This window comes from Gavialis gangeticus, unplaced genomic scaffold (genome assembly GCF_001723915.1).
Source record: "Gavialis gangeticus isolate Ggan-Ray unplaced genomic scaffold, GavGan_comp1, whole genome shotgun sequence".
Taxonomy (NCBI): Eukaryota; Metazoa; Chordata; order Crocodylia; family Gavialidae; genus Gavialis; species Gavialis gangeticus.
The window spans coordinates 72,845,506-72,865,339 of record NW_017729034.1 but is presented as its reverse complement, the minus strand read 5'-3'; the positions used below and the strand labels follow the sequence as shown (position 1 = coordinate 72,865,339).

The window sequence follows — 19,834 nt, the reverse complement described above, 5'->3', positions numbered from 1 at the left end:
CTCTCCATCAACTTGTGCCCATTACTCCTTGTTATGCCAGCGGGCGCTAGGGGAAACAGCGTCTCCCCCAAACCCTTCTGGTCCCCCCTAGTGAGTTTATAGACGGTCACCAGGTCCCCCCTCAGCCTTCTCTTGTGGAGGCTGAATAGGTTCAGGTCCCGCAGTCTCTCACTGTAGGGTCTGCCCTGTTGTCCCCGGATCATGCAGGATCACTGCTGGTTAAAAAAAAAAGGCACTGGATCTCAACAACGTGATATCTCCAATGGCAGATGAAATAAGCACTTCTTACTCAGGTGTTCTTTTTGAGTAGGAAGCCAAGAAAACAGCAACATTAGGGTTCTAAAGTAAGTGCACCTGTAAGGAAGAACATAGATAATTAAATAGGCAGTAGGGCTGTGTGAAGCTTCAGTCCCTGATTTGATTTGGCAGAGATTTGGCCCGATTCAGAGGCCGAATCTCCAAATCCAAATCAAATCAGAGGACCCTTTAATCTCTCTGCATCAAATCAGAACTCTCCAAATCGATTTGGAGATTTGGACATAGACACAGCTTTAAATGTTTTTTCTACATACTTCTAGGTAGCAGGCGGCTCGTGAGTGCTGCGATTCTGGGGCACATGAAGCATCCCACAGAAGCACAGGGAGCTCCCCAGTGTACTCGGCAGCAGACCCAGAAGTGGACCAGAAGCACTTCCGGTCAACTTCCAGGTCCACCAGGTCCCCCACGCCTCCCCATCTTGGCGACTGGTGCCTCCTGGGTCTGGGGAGAGGGTGCTCAGGGTCCCCCCACGGCCGATCGCCAAGTCAGGGGGACATGGGGTGGGGGAGGAGGGGCCCTGCGCACTGGTATCTCGAGGTATGTAGAAAAAACTTCTAAAGCTGTGTCTATGTCTGAATCACTGATTCTCCAAATCAGCAGTGAATCTTCAGATTTGGATTCGGCCGAATCGAATTAGGGACAGTGATCCAAATCAACAAATTGGATCACTGCCCCCGATTTGGACCGAATCCAAATCGAATAGGTCCTGCTTCGCACACCCCTAATAAGCAGTAGCTTTCAGTGTGTGACAGAACTGCCACCCCTAGCCTGGGTCAGCAGATTTCAACATTTTTAGGGGCAAACATGCAACATTGAGCACCCAATTTAGATGTTTTTGGTTTTTTTTGGACAGTGCAAGTTAGATGCCGAAAGCTAGATGCACAATAGGACACCTCCCTGTGCATGTCTACATGTTCATTAATGAACTTTAGGTAATGCGCATTACTTCTAGTATCTGTATTGTGAAGTACTAGAAATACGTGTTTAGCTTATTTTAATGCGCATTAGTGAAAGAGCACCTTTTTTGTGACACTAGTACGCTAATGCACATTAAAGTGCAAGTGTAGACCCGCCCCCTTAGTCCAGCATGTAGGTACCACGGGCGTTTACAGAATCCCTTCTTAGCTGATCCTAGATCCTGTAAATGTCAATGTTTCCACTGTTCAAGCTCCCTATTATTCTGCTGAGGGATTTCACAGAACTACCTTAGTGTTGACACTGCCAAGATGTTCAGGACCTATCTCAGTCTTAAGACCCAGAGGATTAAAAAAACGAATGGTCCCTTACAGGGTGTAGGCAAATCAATATGCTCAAAGCACAAAATAGCAAAAAAGGAAAGCCCTTTTCATATGCAGTAGCCTACTGGTTACAACACTCAGCTGGGATATGGCAGACCAGTCTCCCACCTCTCTAGCAAGTTTCCTAACCCCTGGTCTATAGAGTTTCTGAGGACAGGCTTTCCCTGCTTTCCCTATGGGGCAGGGCACCTAAAATTTGAGATTTGAAAGACCTAAGTTCCCCATATGAACCTAGGCTCTAGTGTATTGGAAAATAATTGTGTTTGGCTGCATATTTGTGAGGAAAGGAAAAGTGGGAGGAGATGGCTGAAGTGTGTGCTTTCTAAAGCCATACATCCTAAACAGTGGGTATATCTACAATCTGGGAGCAGTATACTGTTGAGTAAACTACTTAAGTAAACTCTGCCAGGCATATATCTACACATGCAGGGACGTGGGAGTAGAATTGCTGCTTCTAGCAGACTGCTCCCATCCCTGCAGCCCTGCAGTGGGCCCCTGTAGCAGCTAGTGGGAGCTCTAGGCTCTCACTGGGTGCTAGCCCAGGGGTCAGGAGACAGCTGTCTCCTGGCAGGGGCAGGGACATTGCTCCCTGCCCCTAGGAGCTGCCTGCTGCCATGGTGGGCTGTGCCACCAGAGCCCAGGCAGGGACAATGTCCCCCTGCCCTAGCAGTAGGGAGCTCCCAGCTCACACTCCATGATCATGGGACCAGGGCTGAAAGCTCCTTATATCTCAGCTCAATCCCTGCAGTCACGGGGCTGACGCTGGGAGATAAGGAACTCCCAGAGCTAGCCCCACGACCACAGAGCTGGTGCTGGGAGGGAAGGATCTCCCAGCACTGGCCCTGCAACCATGGAGCTGGTGCTGGGAGATAAGGGTCTTGCAACCCAGGTCATACAACTTCAGGGCTTCAGGCTGGGAGGTAAAGATGTCCCAGCCCAGGTTCCATGACCACAAGGCTTGGGCTGGGAGATAAGGATGCCCTAGCCCCATGACCACGGCACCTGGGCTGGGAGATAATGTTCTCCCAGCACCAGCCCCATGGCTGTGGAGCTGGCACTGGGAGATAAGGATCTCTCAGCTTGGGTCCCATGACCACAGGGCTCAGGCTGGGAGATAAGGATTGCCCAGTGCTGGCCCTGCAACTGTGGAGCTGGCATTGGGAGATAAGGACCTCCCAGTCTTCGTCCTGTGACTACAGATCTCCCAGTCCGGGTCCATGACCATGGAGTGGGCACTGGGAGACAAGGATTGCATAGCTGGGGCTGGTAGCTCTCTGCTGCTGGGGCTGGGGGACATTGTTCCCACCCAGGCTTGGGTGGCAGAGCCTGCCCCAACAACAGGCAGTGCCTGGGGGCAGGGAGCAATCTTCTACCCCCTGCTGTCCGGCTGACTGGGAGCATTTTTGCTGCTGGTCAGGTGTCTACATGTGCACTACTGCGCAGTTACTAATCATAAGTAAATTTGCTACTTGCATTTACTTGCAATTAGATCCAATTACTGTGCAGTAAGTATCTGCACGTGTAGATGCAAATGCTTACTGCACAGTAATTATCTCTACTGCACAGTAAAGCGTCTCATGTAGACGTGCCTAGTGGTGGACACCCTTGTTCCTTGATCTGTTGCGTGGAAACATAGTGGTTGCACGTGCCACTTGTGCAAGTGTGCTACAGGTTGGTCACCCCTTCCTACGAGACTGCACCACATTAAGTGCAGCACTTTCTCCAATCTCACTGGAGTTATCAGGAGAAAGGGTAGCCCAGTGGTAAAAGAATTTGCCAGGAACCTGGCAAACACAGGTTCCATTCCTTGTCCTTCCACTGACACTTTGGGTGACCTCGAGCAACTCAGTTTCCTTCTGTGGGGCCCAAGGAGAAAAAGTGGAATCCAAGTGGAGGACAATGAAACTGTAGAAGTTGTATCAGATTACTTGTGCTCTGCAACTCTTCTAATGCCACTGATACCATTGCTTCGTGTCACTTGTACAAATGTAATGAATGAATGACCAAAATTACTGGGAGGGGAGTGAACTTTTGTCTTTGTAAGGTAGGACTGGAAGGGCCTTGCTATTATAAAGAAAAAAGAGACACTGAGATGGGTTGCCAACTTTCAAATTTGTGATACCACTTCCCAGCAGTACAGTTACCAGTCTGCTATGAATCATAGAAAATTAAAGTTGGAAAGGACCTCGGGAGGTCATCTAGTCCAACTCCCACTATTTCTTGGTATTCCAGCCATTTCTGTCAGAGATGATTTAGCTTATTTGGTTATGACAGCATACTGTCCTGGAAATGATTCACACACACACATAATGCTGATTTGCCTCATGGCAAAAATAAATAAATAAATTTCAGTCCCTGATGGAACAGCAAAATGCTGATAGGTGACTGGTGCTTGAAATGGATGGGATGCGTCTGGAGCTGCATGTTGTTCAAAGGATCTGCCACGCTTCCATTCCAGTTCTGCCACCAGTCATCTAGGAGCTGGAGGAGAAAAGGAACTGAAAACTAGAAAAGCAAAAGCCCCCAAAGCTTTTGGAAATGAGTACAGGGTTGAAGGGTCAATAAGATTTGGATAAACTGATAACTATTGCAGCCCTTGTTTTTTTTAAAAAGATAAAAGCTCTTATCATTAATGATAATGTACATAATTTTTGTTGATTGACTGTCCTAAGAAAATAAAATTGGGCTAACGGGATGGCGGATTTGAAGCAACTGCAGGTGCTTCCTCAGCCCAACGAAGGGTATTTGTACCCGAAAGCTTGCAAAAGAGAAATTTTCCAACTATTTGAGTTGGTCTAATAAAAGAGATCAGATTTACCCAAAGAACCTTGTCTGATTTGAAGCTGGCATCCACTTGTACTTAAGAAGCAAAAGCCCTAGAGTAAACTCTCCTGCTTTCATAGTAGGCTACTGACTAATCGGCTGTGAGGTAATATCTTGGCTGAATAACATTTTGTTTCCATTTGCAACAGTTTGTACAGTATAATGGCATGCTGGCTCTGTGCTTTCCTGAATAAATAGCACCCTAGGATTCCAAAAAGGCAGGACTTTTCTCCCCTTTACAGTGAATTAGTTCTAACATTTTTCTGTTTTAAGAAGAGGAAGAAACAATTAGTTTTATCTCCAGGCAGCTGTTTCATGCATAGATGGTATTCTTTTGTCTCCCACTGAGTTAGCCTTGTGGCATTTCAGCTCTGCAATGAGTCATTTTTTGTGGGCTCACTTAACTGCTGTGACTCACTGTGCAGAAGGAGCAGGAGGGAGGAAAGCTAAGTATCTTGCTTGAGTTTTGCTTTTCAAAACCAAGCCACCAGTCAGTTTTTTAGTTGTGCGATCATTGGGTTTGCTTTTTACAAGAAAGATAAAAAACAGTAGGAAAGGTTTAAGCATCAGAAGCAAAGAGAGAAGGCGACCCTTCCGGAAAAAAGCCCTCCAGACATGTGTACATGGAATATTATTCCAGCATTTTGCAAAGGGAGGGGCACTCCTTCCTACTCTCAGCGCTACCCGTCATCTTTGGCAGAGGTTTTATATTATGCTTTGTTCCCCAGAGGGAGCCTAATTCATACATTTTTGCTTTGTTCACAGTATTTCATATATCAAGGGAAAAAAGTAAAACATTGTTTGGGGGATCTCTAAAGAGAACAAAAGTTAACTTTATCCAGCCTTTCTCCCCCTGCTTTGTAGCTGGAACTCCCCCAAATTCCTTTCATTCTTTTTTCCAGATAGCAATGAAAAGCAAGCATGCTTTCCTTATTTAGTTTATATGCTCCTCAACCTTGGGAATATGATTTTTTTGGCTGTTTTTAAATGAGAATGGCTACCAATAAAATAAATCAACGGTTTTGATATTTTTCTCCTTATAACTGCTGACTGATCCATTTAAAGTTAAAACCTTACAGGATATCAAAGGGAGTTGGGCCTTTCTGGATTAACCTTCCCTTTTTTCAGCAGAAGGGGAAAAATTGTGTTGGACCCTGACTCAAAAAAAATTCCTACTTCACAACACGGGTGTGGGGACCCCTCCCCCCCACACACACTCCTTCCCTGGCGCACAGTCCCTGCAGGCGGTGGCAGCAGCTGAAGCAAGTGGGTGCTCGGGGTGCTCATGCCTGGTGTAGGTGCTGGTGCCTGGCAGTGCATAGCTTTGTCCAGCACTGCACATTGTGCCGGGGAGCACAGCCTCCCCGGCCTGCCTCTATCGCCAGTGGTTCCCACCGTGCACATGTATCCTCTGCACTTGCACACTGTGCTTCTCCCCACAGTGTGCAGTGCTGCCCGGAGCTACGCAATGCCAGACACCAGCACCTTTGCTGGGCATGAGCACCCTCCTGCTGCTGCTGCCACTGCGGGGACTGTACACGATGGGAGGAGTGTGGGGGGGCGGGGCCCCACATGCCCATACCCTGTCCCTATAACCCCCCCCAACATACCTTATGCCCCCCACACACAGCCACACCCCCTCACAACCCTTGCATATACAGCCCCCATGCCGCACAATACACCCCCCCCCCACCATACATGCACACAATATACATGGTATAAAAGAGGTGAAGCGTTACATGTTTGTGATGGCATGGACTGGCTAGCCTCTGATGAGGAAGGGGTTAAAGAGTTGCTAGGTTGTGTTGGCCCCACCCTGGTATGCTTGCAGCTAATGTCAGGCTTGGAAGAGTGGTATAAAAGGGGAAGCAGGCTCAGATGGGGGAGGATTCTCATTCCTGACTGAGCCTGGCTTCAGGTCAGATACCTTTAAGGAGTGAGCCCTGTGGATTCCCAGGTCAATGTGGTTACCTGAGTAGATTGCAGAATGGGGCCTGGGGATCTGCCCCAGTGCCCCATTACTGTGTTTCCAAGTCACTGAGATGTTGGAAGAGAATTATCTTGAAAGTTACCATGTCACTGTCCTGACATAGGGTACTAATTGGTTTGTTGAAGACCACATAATCTTACTAGAGGTCAGGACAACCAGTTCCATAAGCACCTATTCCTTATGTGTTGGAAAGAAGTTACATCATCCTGGGGGACTTCAGTCTAGATGACATGCTGGAAAGCTTATGTTGTCAACCTCTGAATTCCTAAAAAAATATAAGTGACAATTTCTTAAATACATGACAATTTCTTAACTCAGTGTTGAATCTAACGTGCGGGAATTCTATGTTAGACCTAACTTTGCAGATGCAAAGGAATTGATCACAGAACTAAAAAAAAGTAATTGCTTAGATGCAAGTGATTCTCAGTTGATTATGTAAATTATGTGCAAATAGATTAAAACTCAAACTGGTAATATATTTATATTGGATGCTATAAACAAGCCAATTTCACAAACTGAAAACACTTATGTGCAAAGTTATGTGGGGGAGAGAATTTGAACAGAAAAATGTGAGTGATGATTGAGAACTGTTTAAAAATATTCCACTAAATACCTACAAATCCATAACCTGCACTTGAGAGGGTAAACTATGCTGGTTAATAACCAGTCTGGGTTAGGAAGGAAGCAAAAACAGTTATAAAACTGAAATGTCTGGCAAATGGGAAGAAGAAATGTTAATAGTAAGAGTATATATTAGTAGCTATTACTTGTTGGAAATTGGGATGGGAAACTATAGAATGGAAAGTCAATAGCCAGGAGAGTTAAGGACAGTAAAACAGTTTTCCTAGTACTGTATTTTCTCACATACCATATGCCTCCTCTTCCCTCCACCAAGACCAGCACATTCTTTTGGGAAGGCGGAATGAAGAAAAAATGGTTTTTCCAGTCATAGCTGAAAGTTGATTGCATGGAATGACTTGCTGGTCTTGAGAGGAAAATCAGAATTTTAAACAGAGTTAAAACTGGACTCTGCCCCTGCTAAATGCTAGCCAGAGAGAAGCACAGGTCTAGGCATCTTCTCCATGCTTCTATTCTAGTGCAAAAATCATCCTCCCTACCTAAGACACACTCCCTCTGTTAGTTTGGAGGACTAATCTGGAGGGAAAGCTGCATGTGGTATGCAAATAAATATGGTATATTTGGTAATATGGTATATGGTAATATAATATTTGGTAATATGGTATATGGTAAATACCATATACGATAATATGGTAAATATTAAGAACATGATCATAGAAAGTAAGGGTGAGAAGTGACCTCAGGAGATCATCTAGTCCAGCTGCTCTTCTGGTTTCTCTGCATCACCAGCTGCGGTGGCGCAGCCAGACACGTGCTCTCCATACTGGCGCAATCACCCACACCTTGTGCTGCGCAGTGCCTGAGGGCACTTGGCAGGAGGGCAGGGGGGGAAAGGGGTCGAATGTGCCTCTGTGGAACTGTCGCAGCTGTAGTGCAACATGTGCAGGAGGAGCAGAACTGATGAACCTTAATAATGCATTGGTTTGTTACTAGATGGAAAGATGAAAGGTAAATTCATACACTGATTGTGATGAAATATTCTCATTTCCAGTAGGAACTCAGGAGGGTGTTAAATAGCAGCTGCCAAAATTATTTTTAAGTCAGTGCATCTTAATAATTTGTGCCCAAGAGTTGGCCAAGAATGATGTAGACCTGGGGTGCTCAACCTCTGGCCCGTGGGCCAAATCTGATGGGTAGAGCCATCGCATCTGGCCCATGGGACTCCTTGGGGGTCAGGAAATTTTGGTGGTAGGGGAGGGGTGGCCATTAATACAGCCACCGTCCCCCCGTCAAATTCCCAAATCCCATGTAGCTGGGCCACATCTTCTCCCCCCACAGCTGTATTGAGGCCAGACCACACTCCCTCCTCCCTGTGGGGTGGAGCCACATCCTTATCCTTTTCCTGCAGGGCAAGACCATGCCCCTTTTCCCCCTATGCAGGGCTGGGCTAGAGTGGAGCTACACCCATTACTTCCCTTCCCTTCCCTCTGGGGCCATACCATGCCCACTTTCCCTCCACAAGGCTGGGTTAGGGCCAGGCCACACTCTCTTTCCCTCAAAGGGCAAAACTGTGCCCCTTTCGTCATCCTGCAGGGCCAGGTCAAACCCGTGTCCCCTAAGAGGCTGGGTTTCCCCCTCCTGCGCAGCTGGATGGTGCTCATTAAGTCTGCTCCAGGCACCAGATTGGGACCATTGGTCGGATCTAGTTCACAGATCAACTGGGCACTGCCCATCCAGCATCCTGGGGAAAATGGTTGAACACCATTGATCTAAACCAGTGGTTTTCAACCTGTGGTCTGTGGACCTCTGGAGGGTCCTCAAAAGATGACTTATTATCAATCAAAAGTATGTGAATGCCCACACTTACAAGTCAAAGGGATCTGTACCTCCATTTGAAATTTCCAAAGGGGTCTGCACCTCCATTCAAAACATTTTAGGGGCCCACAAATGAAAAAAGTTTGAAAACTATTGCTCTAGACTGTTTGCATTAATTTTAAATAAGTCCTGAAAGGCAGAAAATGTCTGAGATTGTACAAAGGCAAATGTCATGCCTAAAATTAAAACAGGTAATAATCACCCAGCTACTGGGTCAGGGGTGAGTGATTAGAGACGTATAAATCTTGCATCAATCCCAGGAAAAATAGCAGATCATTTGATATAAGACTTTTAGTAAAGAATAAAGAGGAGAATGATTCCAGTCAGTATAGATCTGTGGAAAATTCATTTCATCATACTGCTTAATCCCTTTTTTTTAAATTAAACTACAAGTTTGATTGATTAAAAAAGTAATAGACTGAATGCAATATGCTGAGACTTCTATAAGATATTTGATTTGATATCACATAGTATTTTGATTAAGAAACTGGAATGTTACAAATCCAACTCAGATCATATTAAGCTGTTTAAAAATACCTAGTTTTAAAATGTACTTTGAAATGGGAAAGTGTCATTAAATGGGTTCTTTTCAATCCCTGCAAGATTCCACTAGAATCTTGGCCTTATTTCTCTTTGTTTTTTCAATGACCAGAAAGAAAACATAAGATTATAAGGCTGTAGATGATACACAGATTGTAGGGGGGCAAATAATGACAAAGATTGATCATAGGCCTGAACTGCTTGGTAAACTGGATGTAAGTCAAGCAGTATGTGCTTTATTGAGGTTAAGTAAAACATTTATCTAGGAATGAAGACTGCAAGCCCCTACTTACAGGTTTTCTGGGAAGCAAAAACTCTTAAAAAGACTTGGGTGGGGTCATGGTGGATTTACAGCTAAATAATTTTTGCCAGTTTTCAGGGAAGTCAGAGACATTGTTGCAACACTTAGGGCACAGGTAGGCATTCAGGCCTTTGGTCTAACTCATGGCACTTTACGTAAAGTGTCCCAAGTTAGAGCTCCTCCCTCCCACCCCAGCCCAGCAGACATTTTACCTGTTGGGTTGGGGGCTGGGGGGGGTTGAGCCTGCCTGTACTGACCCTCCTGTCCAGCAGGCAGGGGCTGCCCCTCTCCCCAGGGGGGAGCTGTCAGCAGGGAGGGAGCAGAAAGCAAGCAACAGTGAGCTGCCTCTGGGCTTTGCCCACCCTAAATTGGAAGGAGTGGGGATGTGGATTGGAGCTCCTCTGCCTTGTGGCTCCTCCCTCAGCCCCTCTGGCTGGGGTGCTGGGGGGAGCCAGGCCAAGTCTGCTAAGCAAGGGGGCTCTGATTCACACCTCCCCCCACCTCTCCCTCCCAGCTCAGGCCGGGCAAAGCCCCCAGTGGCAGCTCACTGCTGCTGGCTTCTGCTTCCCTCCTCCTTCTTCCCTCCCTGCTGACAGCCCCAGCCCCTAACAAGGAAAAAATTAACACTAGGGAACACAAGTTCCCTAAGGTGCACTAAAGCAGAATGCCTTCATCTGATACCTCCTTTGAGGAGGGTTAATTTTTCATGCAATTGGCCACATTAAAAGCACTCTGCAGGCATGCATATGTGTCACAGCATGGCTGCAGCGTGCTTTCAGGAGCCTGATCACGTGAAAAATGTAACTTCTGTCTGTGTCCTTAGGGGAAATTTTTTTTCAAGGGTGTGGCATGACCTTGAACTCCTTAATAACCTGAGAGAAAGCAGTTTAGGAGCAATTTATGGAGGACAAAACATCCTGTGGCATAGCATAATCTTAACGTTAGTATTCTAAGCAGAGTCCCTGCTTCCTATAAACAGTGTAAAGCTGTTCATATGTTCAGACTGCCTATCTGTACGTGTAATATTAGATATATGTAACTCCCCTATACATGCAAGTGGGGGTGGATCCAGAGGGGGTGCAGTGGCAATGACACCTCACTTTCAGGTGATGTCACAGTTGGGGACTTTTTTAAATCACCAAAGCAAGAATTCTTCCCCCCGCCCCCATACTCCTTTCCCCTTGTGCTCAGCAGCACCTCCCCCTCCCACCACTGCCGCTGTCCCCAGCTATCTAGAGGGAGGCTCCAGAGTTGCTCCTGTTGTGCTCCAGCTGGGCACCACAGGGAGCCAGGCTCAGCTGGGGATAGTGGCAGCAGGCAGGTTTCTTCTCCTTGCCCCACCCCCCAAGCACTCCTTACCAACTCAAGGAGCAGGCTCAGGGAGGAGGAACCTATGCGCTACTGAGCCCGTGCAGCCCAGGTGGAGCACAGCAGGAATGGTTCTGGAGCCTCCCCACACCCCTGCCCCCAGGTCAGCTGGGGAATGCAGGGGCAGAGCAGCGGTGGGTGATGGGAGGGTAGGGGAGGAGATATGTGTGGCTGAGCATGGAGAGGAAGGGAGAGGGGATGAAAGGGAGAAAGTAAGATTCTTACCTGACTGAGGGACTTTAAAATGGTCCCCACCTCCTGCTCCCCTGGGGCAGTCAGCCTGCCCAGGTGATGGGGACATGGGAGTGGTGGTTGGTGGTGTAGCCACCCTTGCAGTGCCAGTTAAGATTACAACATACCCCTCTTAAAATCCTGCCCCTGCATGGGAGTCTTGATTTTTAGTGACCTTGCAGAGCTGTGACATTTCATTTCAGTATATGGCACTCCCTGACTTCACTTGTTTATCACTCGATCACTTTTTTCCTCTGAAATTTTAAAATGAGTCAAAATTAGACTCCAAGTTTCCTTTCAGAATCTGAGCCAGGTTATCTAGTGTGAGTCAATCTAGCTTCACAGAGGTCAGTGAAGTTTACACCAGACTCTATTCTGGCCCTCTGGATTTGTGATTTTAATGTATAATTGGAGGGCTCGAGTTGACTCACCTGATATTATGACACGCTGGGAGAAAAGCGAAAGATGGAGAAAGGAGTGGCTTCTACCACATAGCAACAAGCAGCTCCTATGGCAGAAACAGAAAGGAAGCAGCAACTATCTTAGGTTTTATATAGTGCCTGTCACCATGGTAACTAAACATTGCAGATGATTAAGGGCATTGATTGAAAACCTTTGTCAAGGTGTATTTTACATCATGATCTCATGTCATCAGCTTAACTCTAATTCTAGCACTAAGCCTTTCTGTGTTCTTGGTGAAACTGCTTACTTCCTCTCAGTCAGCAAAAAGGGAGACCTGCTTTGCAAAAGGGTCATGAAGATTAATAAGTTAATATTTGACCCTGAAAAAATAAAATAATAACAATAATACCAAGCTCTTATCTAGTGACTTAACTCTGTTGATCACTTAGCACTTTCTAGAATGGACAATTTTAGAGCTGGGGAAGGTGAAGTGACTTTCCAAAGGTTGCCCAGCAGGCCAGTGGCAGGGCAGGGTGTAGAATGCCATGCTCCCTGCTCATCTTTCTTATGCAGCTTTGTTCTGTATCCCTTCTGTTCCTTCCATTTTGGGATTATTCCCAACCAGGCAACTGATATGCTAAATGATACAGTGCAGTTAAAAAAGCAGCTACCTGGATGACCTACCTTAAACCATCCCTCTGCTGGGCTATGGAGGGCTCATTTTGATGTATGAGATAATGGAGACTTGTATTATATGTCACAGATGGAAAAGAGCCAGGATTCCATTGCTAAGTATAGGCCAATTTGGTGAGCTTGGCTTTAGACAGTTGCTGTGTGGTCATACTGTGTCTGAAGATAACACTTTTTACCCTCAGCATATTTAAAATATAACATTTCCCTTGGGGCCAGGGACAGGAGAGAACACACCCTTTGTATTTCAGATGCACCAGCAGTGCTTTGCTGTAAGATCGCTTGCTATTAGTGTTCGCACAGATTAAAAACATGGGAGGGTAGAACAGGGCAGCAATGGAGAACCAGAGAGACTTTACTATGAATATCCTGGAAAAGAAATAGAATTCACAGGGCAATTCATTGCATCTCCTAAGGGGTGTGGTGAAGCTGAAGGTTTTGCAGTGTTTTCATCGGACACTCTGGCAAGACGCAACGTGTGGTCAAAGAAAAATAGTTAATGAAGCAGCAGATAAGTTTACTCCACACCTGGCATTAGCCATCATTCGTCACAAGAAGTGACACTTCCCCTAAGTAAATCCCCTGTGAGAGAGAGAGGCCTGTTTGAGTGGATTTACCAGTCCAGCTACTGCATCTTCAGTGTAACTGAAAGGCTCTGTCTGATTGCTGGTGGTGGCTTAAACACCCTCTGTTTTATTTCTAGTGAGTAGTAGAAAATTAAACCTGGGGAGGTGGCATGGAAGCAAGCAAGCCATGTTTTGTTTCCCTTCCTATAGAGCTAAGTCTTTGAGGATGAACTGATGTCTATGGTTCACTTATTTCTTTGGGATTTGCCTTAAATTCAGTTGCCTGATTGAAGAGTGACAGGACAGCACATTTAATTGAAGAATCTCTTTCCCTTTGTTGTTGTTGCTGCAGACAATTTATTTGGACAATGACATCTCTTCATTTGTTCAGATCAGAGGGTCCGTTCCACTGTTTTGGGAGCAACCAGGACTTCAGGTAAATAAAATGGAAAATGAAGTGTTCTCTCACTACTTGTACTTGGGATCTAGATCTTGTGCTCTTTAACTTTAAAGGAAGCATGTTTGGTGTGCAGTGTATGTGCTCAATCTCAAGGTCAGAAGGGAACATTATCATCACCTACTCTGATCTTGTGCACGGCTTAGAGCACAGAATTTTATCAAATGATTATTGCATTGTCTAGTAAGATGAATACAGCCTATAAATGCTATGTTGTTTACCCTCTCACTCTACACACTTGCCTTTCAGTTTACAAGACTTTTTTTTACTTCCAAACTATCCTCACATTCTTCTGTTTAGCATAGCCCTGAGTAACAGCATCAGACTGCTGTCAACTAAGAACAGCTCAGAACGTTTGGGTCAAAACTTATCTGCCCTCGTCATGCCAGGTTTACATTGGGGAGTCATTTATAAATCATTCAGGTAGGATTTAGCCTGGCAAGTCCAATCAGAGAACACACAGGCCACATCTTCAGACAACTGTTTTGCCTTTTAAACCTGTTTCAACTCAGCTGTTCATTCTGGCTGCCCCCTCAATGAGACATCACGGAAGAGTTCAGGCAAGAGGCAGCCTGATAGGTTTGCATTCTCAGAATAGGAGAGGACAATCAGAGTGTATATTTGAACACGCGTACCTATGAATATGTGTGCATTGCATGTAGATGTCATGCAATAGCTTTTATAATTGAAACAAAGATTTCTTTTTTTAATATTCTCTTGAAATTCAGTAAATCCCTAAAGTTTTCATTGGACAAAAATACCAGCAGCCCTGTATTTGTGAAACCATAGGGATTATCCCTGAACCAAATATTTATGGCTAATGGGCATCATTTCTAATTGGACATACTCTCCTTTGTCAAGAAGACAGTGGCATATATTTTTGTTTCTTCGGGGCTAGATTATGCAAACTTTACCATAGTGGAGGCTTGCTTTCAGGAGCACTTACTCCTTGGATGTGCATGCTCTGGCACTGCTGTTGAAAGGGTTGCACAATCTACCCCAGGCAGAAAAACAAGGAAAGAAAAAGAACAGGAAGGAACACATGATGTGTTTTGAAAATGTCATTAATGCTCTTTCTACAGGAGCCAGACATTCGCTGGGCAAAATATTCAGCACAGTCCTCAACACTGTATGGCAATAACAATAGTTAGCACTTAGTAAGAGGTTGAACCTAGTGCCACTGGGGCCAGTGTTACAACTCCCCTTCAGTTCAGTGGTGCAGGATTTAGTCCTTGAAAAAAAACAAAGCACTGTATTAATCAGCTAATCTACATAACAAAAGATCAAACAAGTCAGGCTGCTTTCTCCCTGGAATTGGCAGTTCCCCAGTGCTTTCTGACTATCTAAGGGAGAAAAGAAGGTTGGGTACACAGTGCACTCATGTGGTATAGCTTATGAGACACTTGAAAGAGGGTATTGGCTAGAGTAAAGATTTGTTTGACCATAAAAGGGGTGGAGGTATCCTGTTAATTAAAGTTGTTCATGTTTTCAATTGTAATTGTAAATATTACTCTCTCATAAGAGCCGCAGACTTTGTATGCAAGGACATTCTATGTGTGGGTGTGTGGTGCTAGTAAACAGGCATTTTTTTCTGAGGGAGAGAGGGAGACATCTAGTGATTTAGGATTTCAGCAGCTTAGAGAATTATTTCATATTTTTACTTCTATTTTTTTTAGGTTGGTTCCCATCATCTGAGACTTAACAGAGGCTTGGAAGCTAATGCTCCTGCTTTTGACAGGTAGGCTGCATCTGACTGTGATAGTAGCACAACCCCTAGGCATTTAACCAAAGTTCCACAGCTTTATATCATGCCAGTGAACCACAGGTGTGATGTTAGAGACAAAAAGCACCTATTAGACCTAGACCTGCTGTTGCAGAATTGTTCCTTTCCACCCATTCTTTTTAGTGCTTTGCCCATTCTTGTTTCAGTGGCAATTGGATTAAAATGATCTCTCAGCCTGTTTGTAAAGGAATTAAGAACTTCTGAATGCTGTGTAGAATAGTGCAAATCCAAATGAACTCTTTGAGGGCTGAAAACATGTACTTGCACATAAACCAGTGGATCCCAACCTTATGAGATTTGCAGCACCCCTTGTTATACATAAGGCACCCCCTTGGAAAATGCCAGCTCTTAAATTTTGCTCATTTTTGACTACAGAAAAATAACACGGCAGTTCTTCTGTTGCAGAGAACTCAGAAAGACCACAACAGGTTGGAATGTTTTTGACACTATGGCTTCCTACTTGAAATCGCTGGGTTTATCTTGTGAATCCAGTGCAGGTGTTTGCATTCCTAAAACTGCTAATATTGTTCAGCATCCTCTGACACTCTTAAAAGGATCCCATAGTACCCCAGAGTACCGCAAAACCCTGGTTGAGAATCACTGACATTAGACTCTTCATAACTTTTCTTCACTTTTTGTTCAAGTAAAATAAAATATCAGAGCTTTACAATCTGGATTTCTTTTCCTTTCCATGTTCATGTTACTCTACCAAACCGCTAGCATCCAACTGTGTTGCCAAGGAAGATTCTGTGGGGGTGACTTTCTTTGCCCTTATCCAGAGACTAACCCCTTAAGATGCTATAGCTCTGCTAAAACCTGCCAAAAGTCCATATGGCAACTTGATTGCTTTCAGTTCTTGATCCTCAAGGACTGCCAGATCTTGTTGTCCTCTTTGGGCAGACTGTCATGGACTTCAGCAGGAACACTGTCTCAGAACAATACAATGGGGTTTGTTTTGTGAATTTCCAAGCCCTTGACTAACCTAATCATGTGACTTTTATTGACAAATTAAAAATTTGTTTGAGCAAAATGCCTGCTTGTATGTAGGTATTTGTATTTTATTGGTGTTATTTATTGTGCTTTTCCTAAAAAATGGCCGTTACTGATAGTTTTGGTCAATGATTGGGAATTAGGGTTTCGTTGGTCAAAAGGAGTCCATACCCCAGAGAATTTGGGCCTAGATCCTTAAAGGTGCCTAAATCCCACTGATTTTAAATACATGAACACTTGTGAGATTCTGGGGCTTGCTGTCTTCTGGCTTCCTGGCAGAGCTGTGCCCAACTGTCTCCCTGAATCTCCTTCACATTTGCAGGTTTTTGCTCAGCAGAGAAGGAATCTGCACATATAATCACAACTCAGCCAGCATCACCCTATGTTGTGCAATCCCCAAGGTTTCACAGGCCGTGTCTACACGTGATGCTGACTGTGTAGTTGTTACTGCGCAGTAATTTAGGACTTGCATACACAAATACTAAATGCTTGGAGTTACTGTGCAGTAGCATCCCCCTGTGGCTTCTTGATGATGCGGACTGTGCAGTAGCTTGTTACTACTGTGCAGTAGCATCACCTCACACTTTACCATACAATGCTACTGTGCAGAAGTAAGGAGCTACTATGCAGTCAACATTTTGTGTAGATGCAGCCAGGGGGAAGTTAGCTCACCATCTCACCTACCCAACAGAACCTGTAGTCATTATCCCAAGAGCTACCAAGCAGCTTCTTCACAAGCACAATGGAGGTATGGAATGGCTTGGAGCTGTCCCTCTTCCTTATGCACATCACAGTCCAGATGTCAGGTTTTCTCTGCTGCCAGAATTGTGCAAGACCATCCATTTTCAAGGAAGACTACAGGATTTCAAGGAAGACTCCAGTACTCTTTCCTGCCATGGCAGGGGTCGGACTTGATGATCTGCTCAGGTCCCTTCCGACCCTACTAAGTATGAAACTATCCCAAACTATATCTTTAAAGGACTGTATTAAGAGACTCTTTGACAAAAGGCAGTCAAATATGTGTGCAGAAAAAGTCACTGGAGCCTAACAAGTCACAGCTGCTTTTCTATCTGTTTTGGAGTGGCCACAGTCTGTTTCTTTTTCACACCTGATGCTTTGACATGTTGAAAAGGCACTGAGAGAAGTGAATACAAATTTACCTTTTTTTTATACTTTATTTTCTCTGAGAAATCCCAGTGCAGTGCTCACATGGCAAGCCTTAACTTCAGTGTTTCTATTCTTTGTTTTTAAAAAATCCTGTTTCCTGTTTTCTGTGGACAAGGCCCTTGGTTCTTTTCCTTTTTAATTATTCTTCCAATTAGTGATAAAAAAAGAACAATATTAGTACAAAATTAGGCCTTGTTGCTGCAACTAGCTTCACTTAAATGAAAGGGATATTTGCATTGGGCAGGGTTTTGCCTGAACAAATCCAGTTGCAGAATTGGGGGCCGTAGCTTGTTACCCAGCTGATTTAGATTTATAGCCAGGTTTCTTGAAGGCAGGGCTGTGAAATGTATACTGTGTTTTACAGTGTGGCTGATTTCTTGCTATAGGTCTCACTAATGCAGTCTGTGACTTGTGTTGATGGTTTACTGTCACCTTTCAGCACCATTCTTGGGGCATGGCAAAACAGGCAGCAGAAGCCAACCTATCATTGGTGCTGTTTGTTAATTTTCATTTCATGTTCCTTCCTGCCATTACAGACCATTTGCTGTTGCAGGATATTCTTGTATTCAGAAGTTTCAATGTCTGGCTTGTGATAAGCCTACACAGCTTGTATAATACACATGCTTGCACGTGTGCTTTTCAACTGATGCCCATAATCTGTCCCCAGTCGTCCTGCCTCCCACTCCCGATCAGCCCACCAGCTCCTGCCACTTCAGATTAGCCCCCTGACCCTAGCAAGATTTCCTTTTAACTTTTCTTTTTCAGTGCCTGTTTTTGGGCACTGAATGTTCCCACAGCTTCCAGAAAAAAAAGATAGCGGTGAGGGGCAGGGACACTGCTGGGCTCAGCCAACGAGTGGTGTGAAGGGAAGCGAAAAAAAAAAATGCAAAAAGCACCTGAAATTGGTGGCTGCCAGCACAGTGGCCACCTAAAAATAATCAGCAGCCAGCACAATTTAGGTAGATGCCTATCCTACCATTGATCTTGCTCATGATCTTGTATGGTCAGAGCCATAAAATAGCTGCACATGTTACAATATCAAAAAGCAAAGTATGATTGTTACAATTTCTACGGTTACTATTATGACAAAAAAATGGAGTAAGGGACTGCATTTTTTAAGTGTTGGTTAAAAGGAAACCAAGGTATATTTGTGCAGCTGTTGGTGCTGAAACTTTCATGTAAGCCACCTCTGCTGCAAGCACTTTGGAAAGGTTAGTTGCTTTGCAAGAGTTATTAAACCAAACTGTACTGCTGCTGCTGTTGCAGGCATATGATGCTTCTGAAAGAGCAATATGGAAAACAAGTGATCGTTAACCTGTTGGGAAGCAGAGGAGGAGAAGAGGTACTCAACAGGGCTTTCAAGGTAAAAACAGCCAGCATCAATTCAAATTAAATTGCTGAGATATTCAGTCTTGTTTCTCAAGGCGGGAGAATCTTCTCAGGCTAGTTAATAGGCACCATATCTGAAGAAGCTAGGTAGTTTGATTTCTTAGACTATCTTGTCTCTTTCCCTTTTTGTGTAACATTTCATGAATAAAATATCAGGATGGTAGATATTACTTAAAAACTGGATGTTTTCAAACCAGCAAGGCAGAATGCGATTCATCGTACAGTACTCCAAAGAATTGGTTGAGGCAATTGCAGAGCCATTGTCTGTTATCTTCAATAACTAGTTGAGGACAAGTGCAGTCCTGGACTACAGGAAAAGAGTAAATATAATATGCCTATCTTTAAAAATGGAACTGGGATCAAGCAGAGAGCATAGCAGCAAGCAGGACAGGGAACAGAGCAGCAGATCAGGAAGGGGGAAGGGCCCAGATTAGCACTTGGGGAGGTCACGCAGCTTTATTTGTGGCACACCTGCCAAAAATGTTGGCCCCCACTGGTTTGTTAGACCAGATGTGGCCTAAGTCTCAGTTGACTTTTTAATTTTTAAAAACCTAAAATTAGTCTTAGTTGACTAATTATGTGTGACCCTATTATGTCACCATGGACTAATAAATGCCACCACAGGGTAGTCCAGCTAAACACAGGTACTACCCAGTGGGGCATTGTTTCATGCTCCACAGTGCACATGTAGATAGGGCTGGCTGGGGCACAAGGGTGCTTCAGTGTGGAGCTAGCCAGCAGGCAGCCGTCATGCTGAACCACCCTTGTGCCCCAGCTGTCCCCTCCACAGCATGTGGAGTCCTGTCGGAGCAGTTCTGGGTTGGACAAGGGGACCCTGTCGTGCATCCACAGATGCATCTCGAGCAGGTCCAGAGAGGTGATCCTCCCCCTTTATGTGGCACTGGTCAGGCCGTAGTTGGAGTACTGTGTCCAGTTCTGGGTGCCGCACTTCAAGAGGGATGTGGACAGCATGGAGAGGGTCCAGAGGAGGCCACTCACATGATCAGGGGACTGCAGGGCAGGCCCTACAAGGAGAGGCTACAGGACCTGAACCTGTTCAGCCTCCA

General features: G+C 45.0%; 1 protein-coding gene across 3 annotated transcripts in view; it reads left to right on the top strand.

Moving 5' to 3' along the window:
• Positions 1–19,834, top strand: part of SYNJ2 (synaptojanin 2) — a 115,529-nt gene that overhangs the window by 54,962 nt on the left and 40,733 nt on the right. For 2 of the 3 annotated variants that reach the window (XM_019527020.1, XM_019527018.1), the window contains exons 5-7: positions 13,334–13,417; positions 15,115–15,176; positions 18,645–18,741. In XM_019527020.1, coding sequence (XP_019382565.1) covers positions 13,334–13,417; positions 15,115–15,176; positions 18,645–18,741 — 243 coding nt within the window. The remainder of the gene's footprint in view (positions 1–13,333; positions 13,418–15,114; positions 15,177–18,644; positions 18,742–19,834) is intronic. The other variant, XM_019527019.1, reaches the window with a different exon arrangement.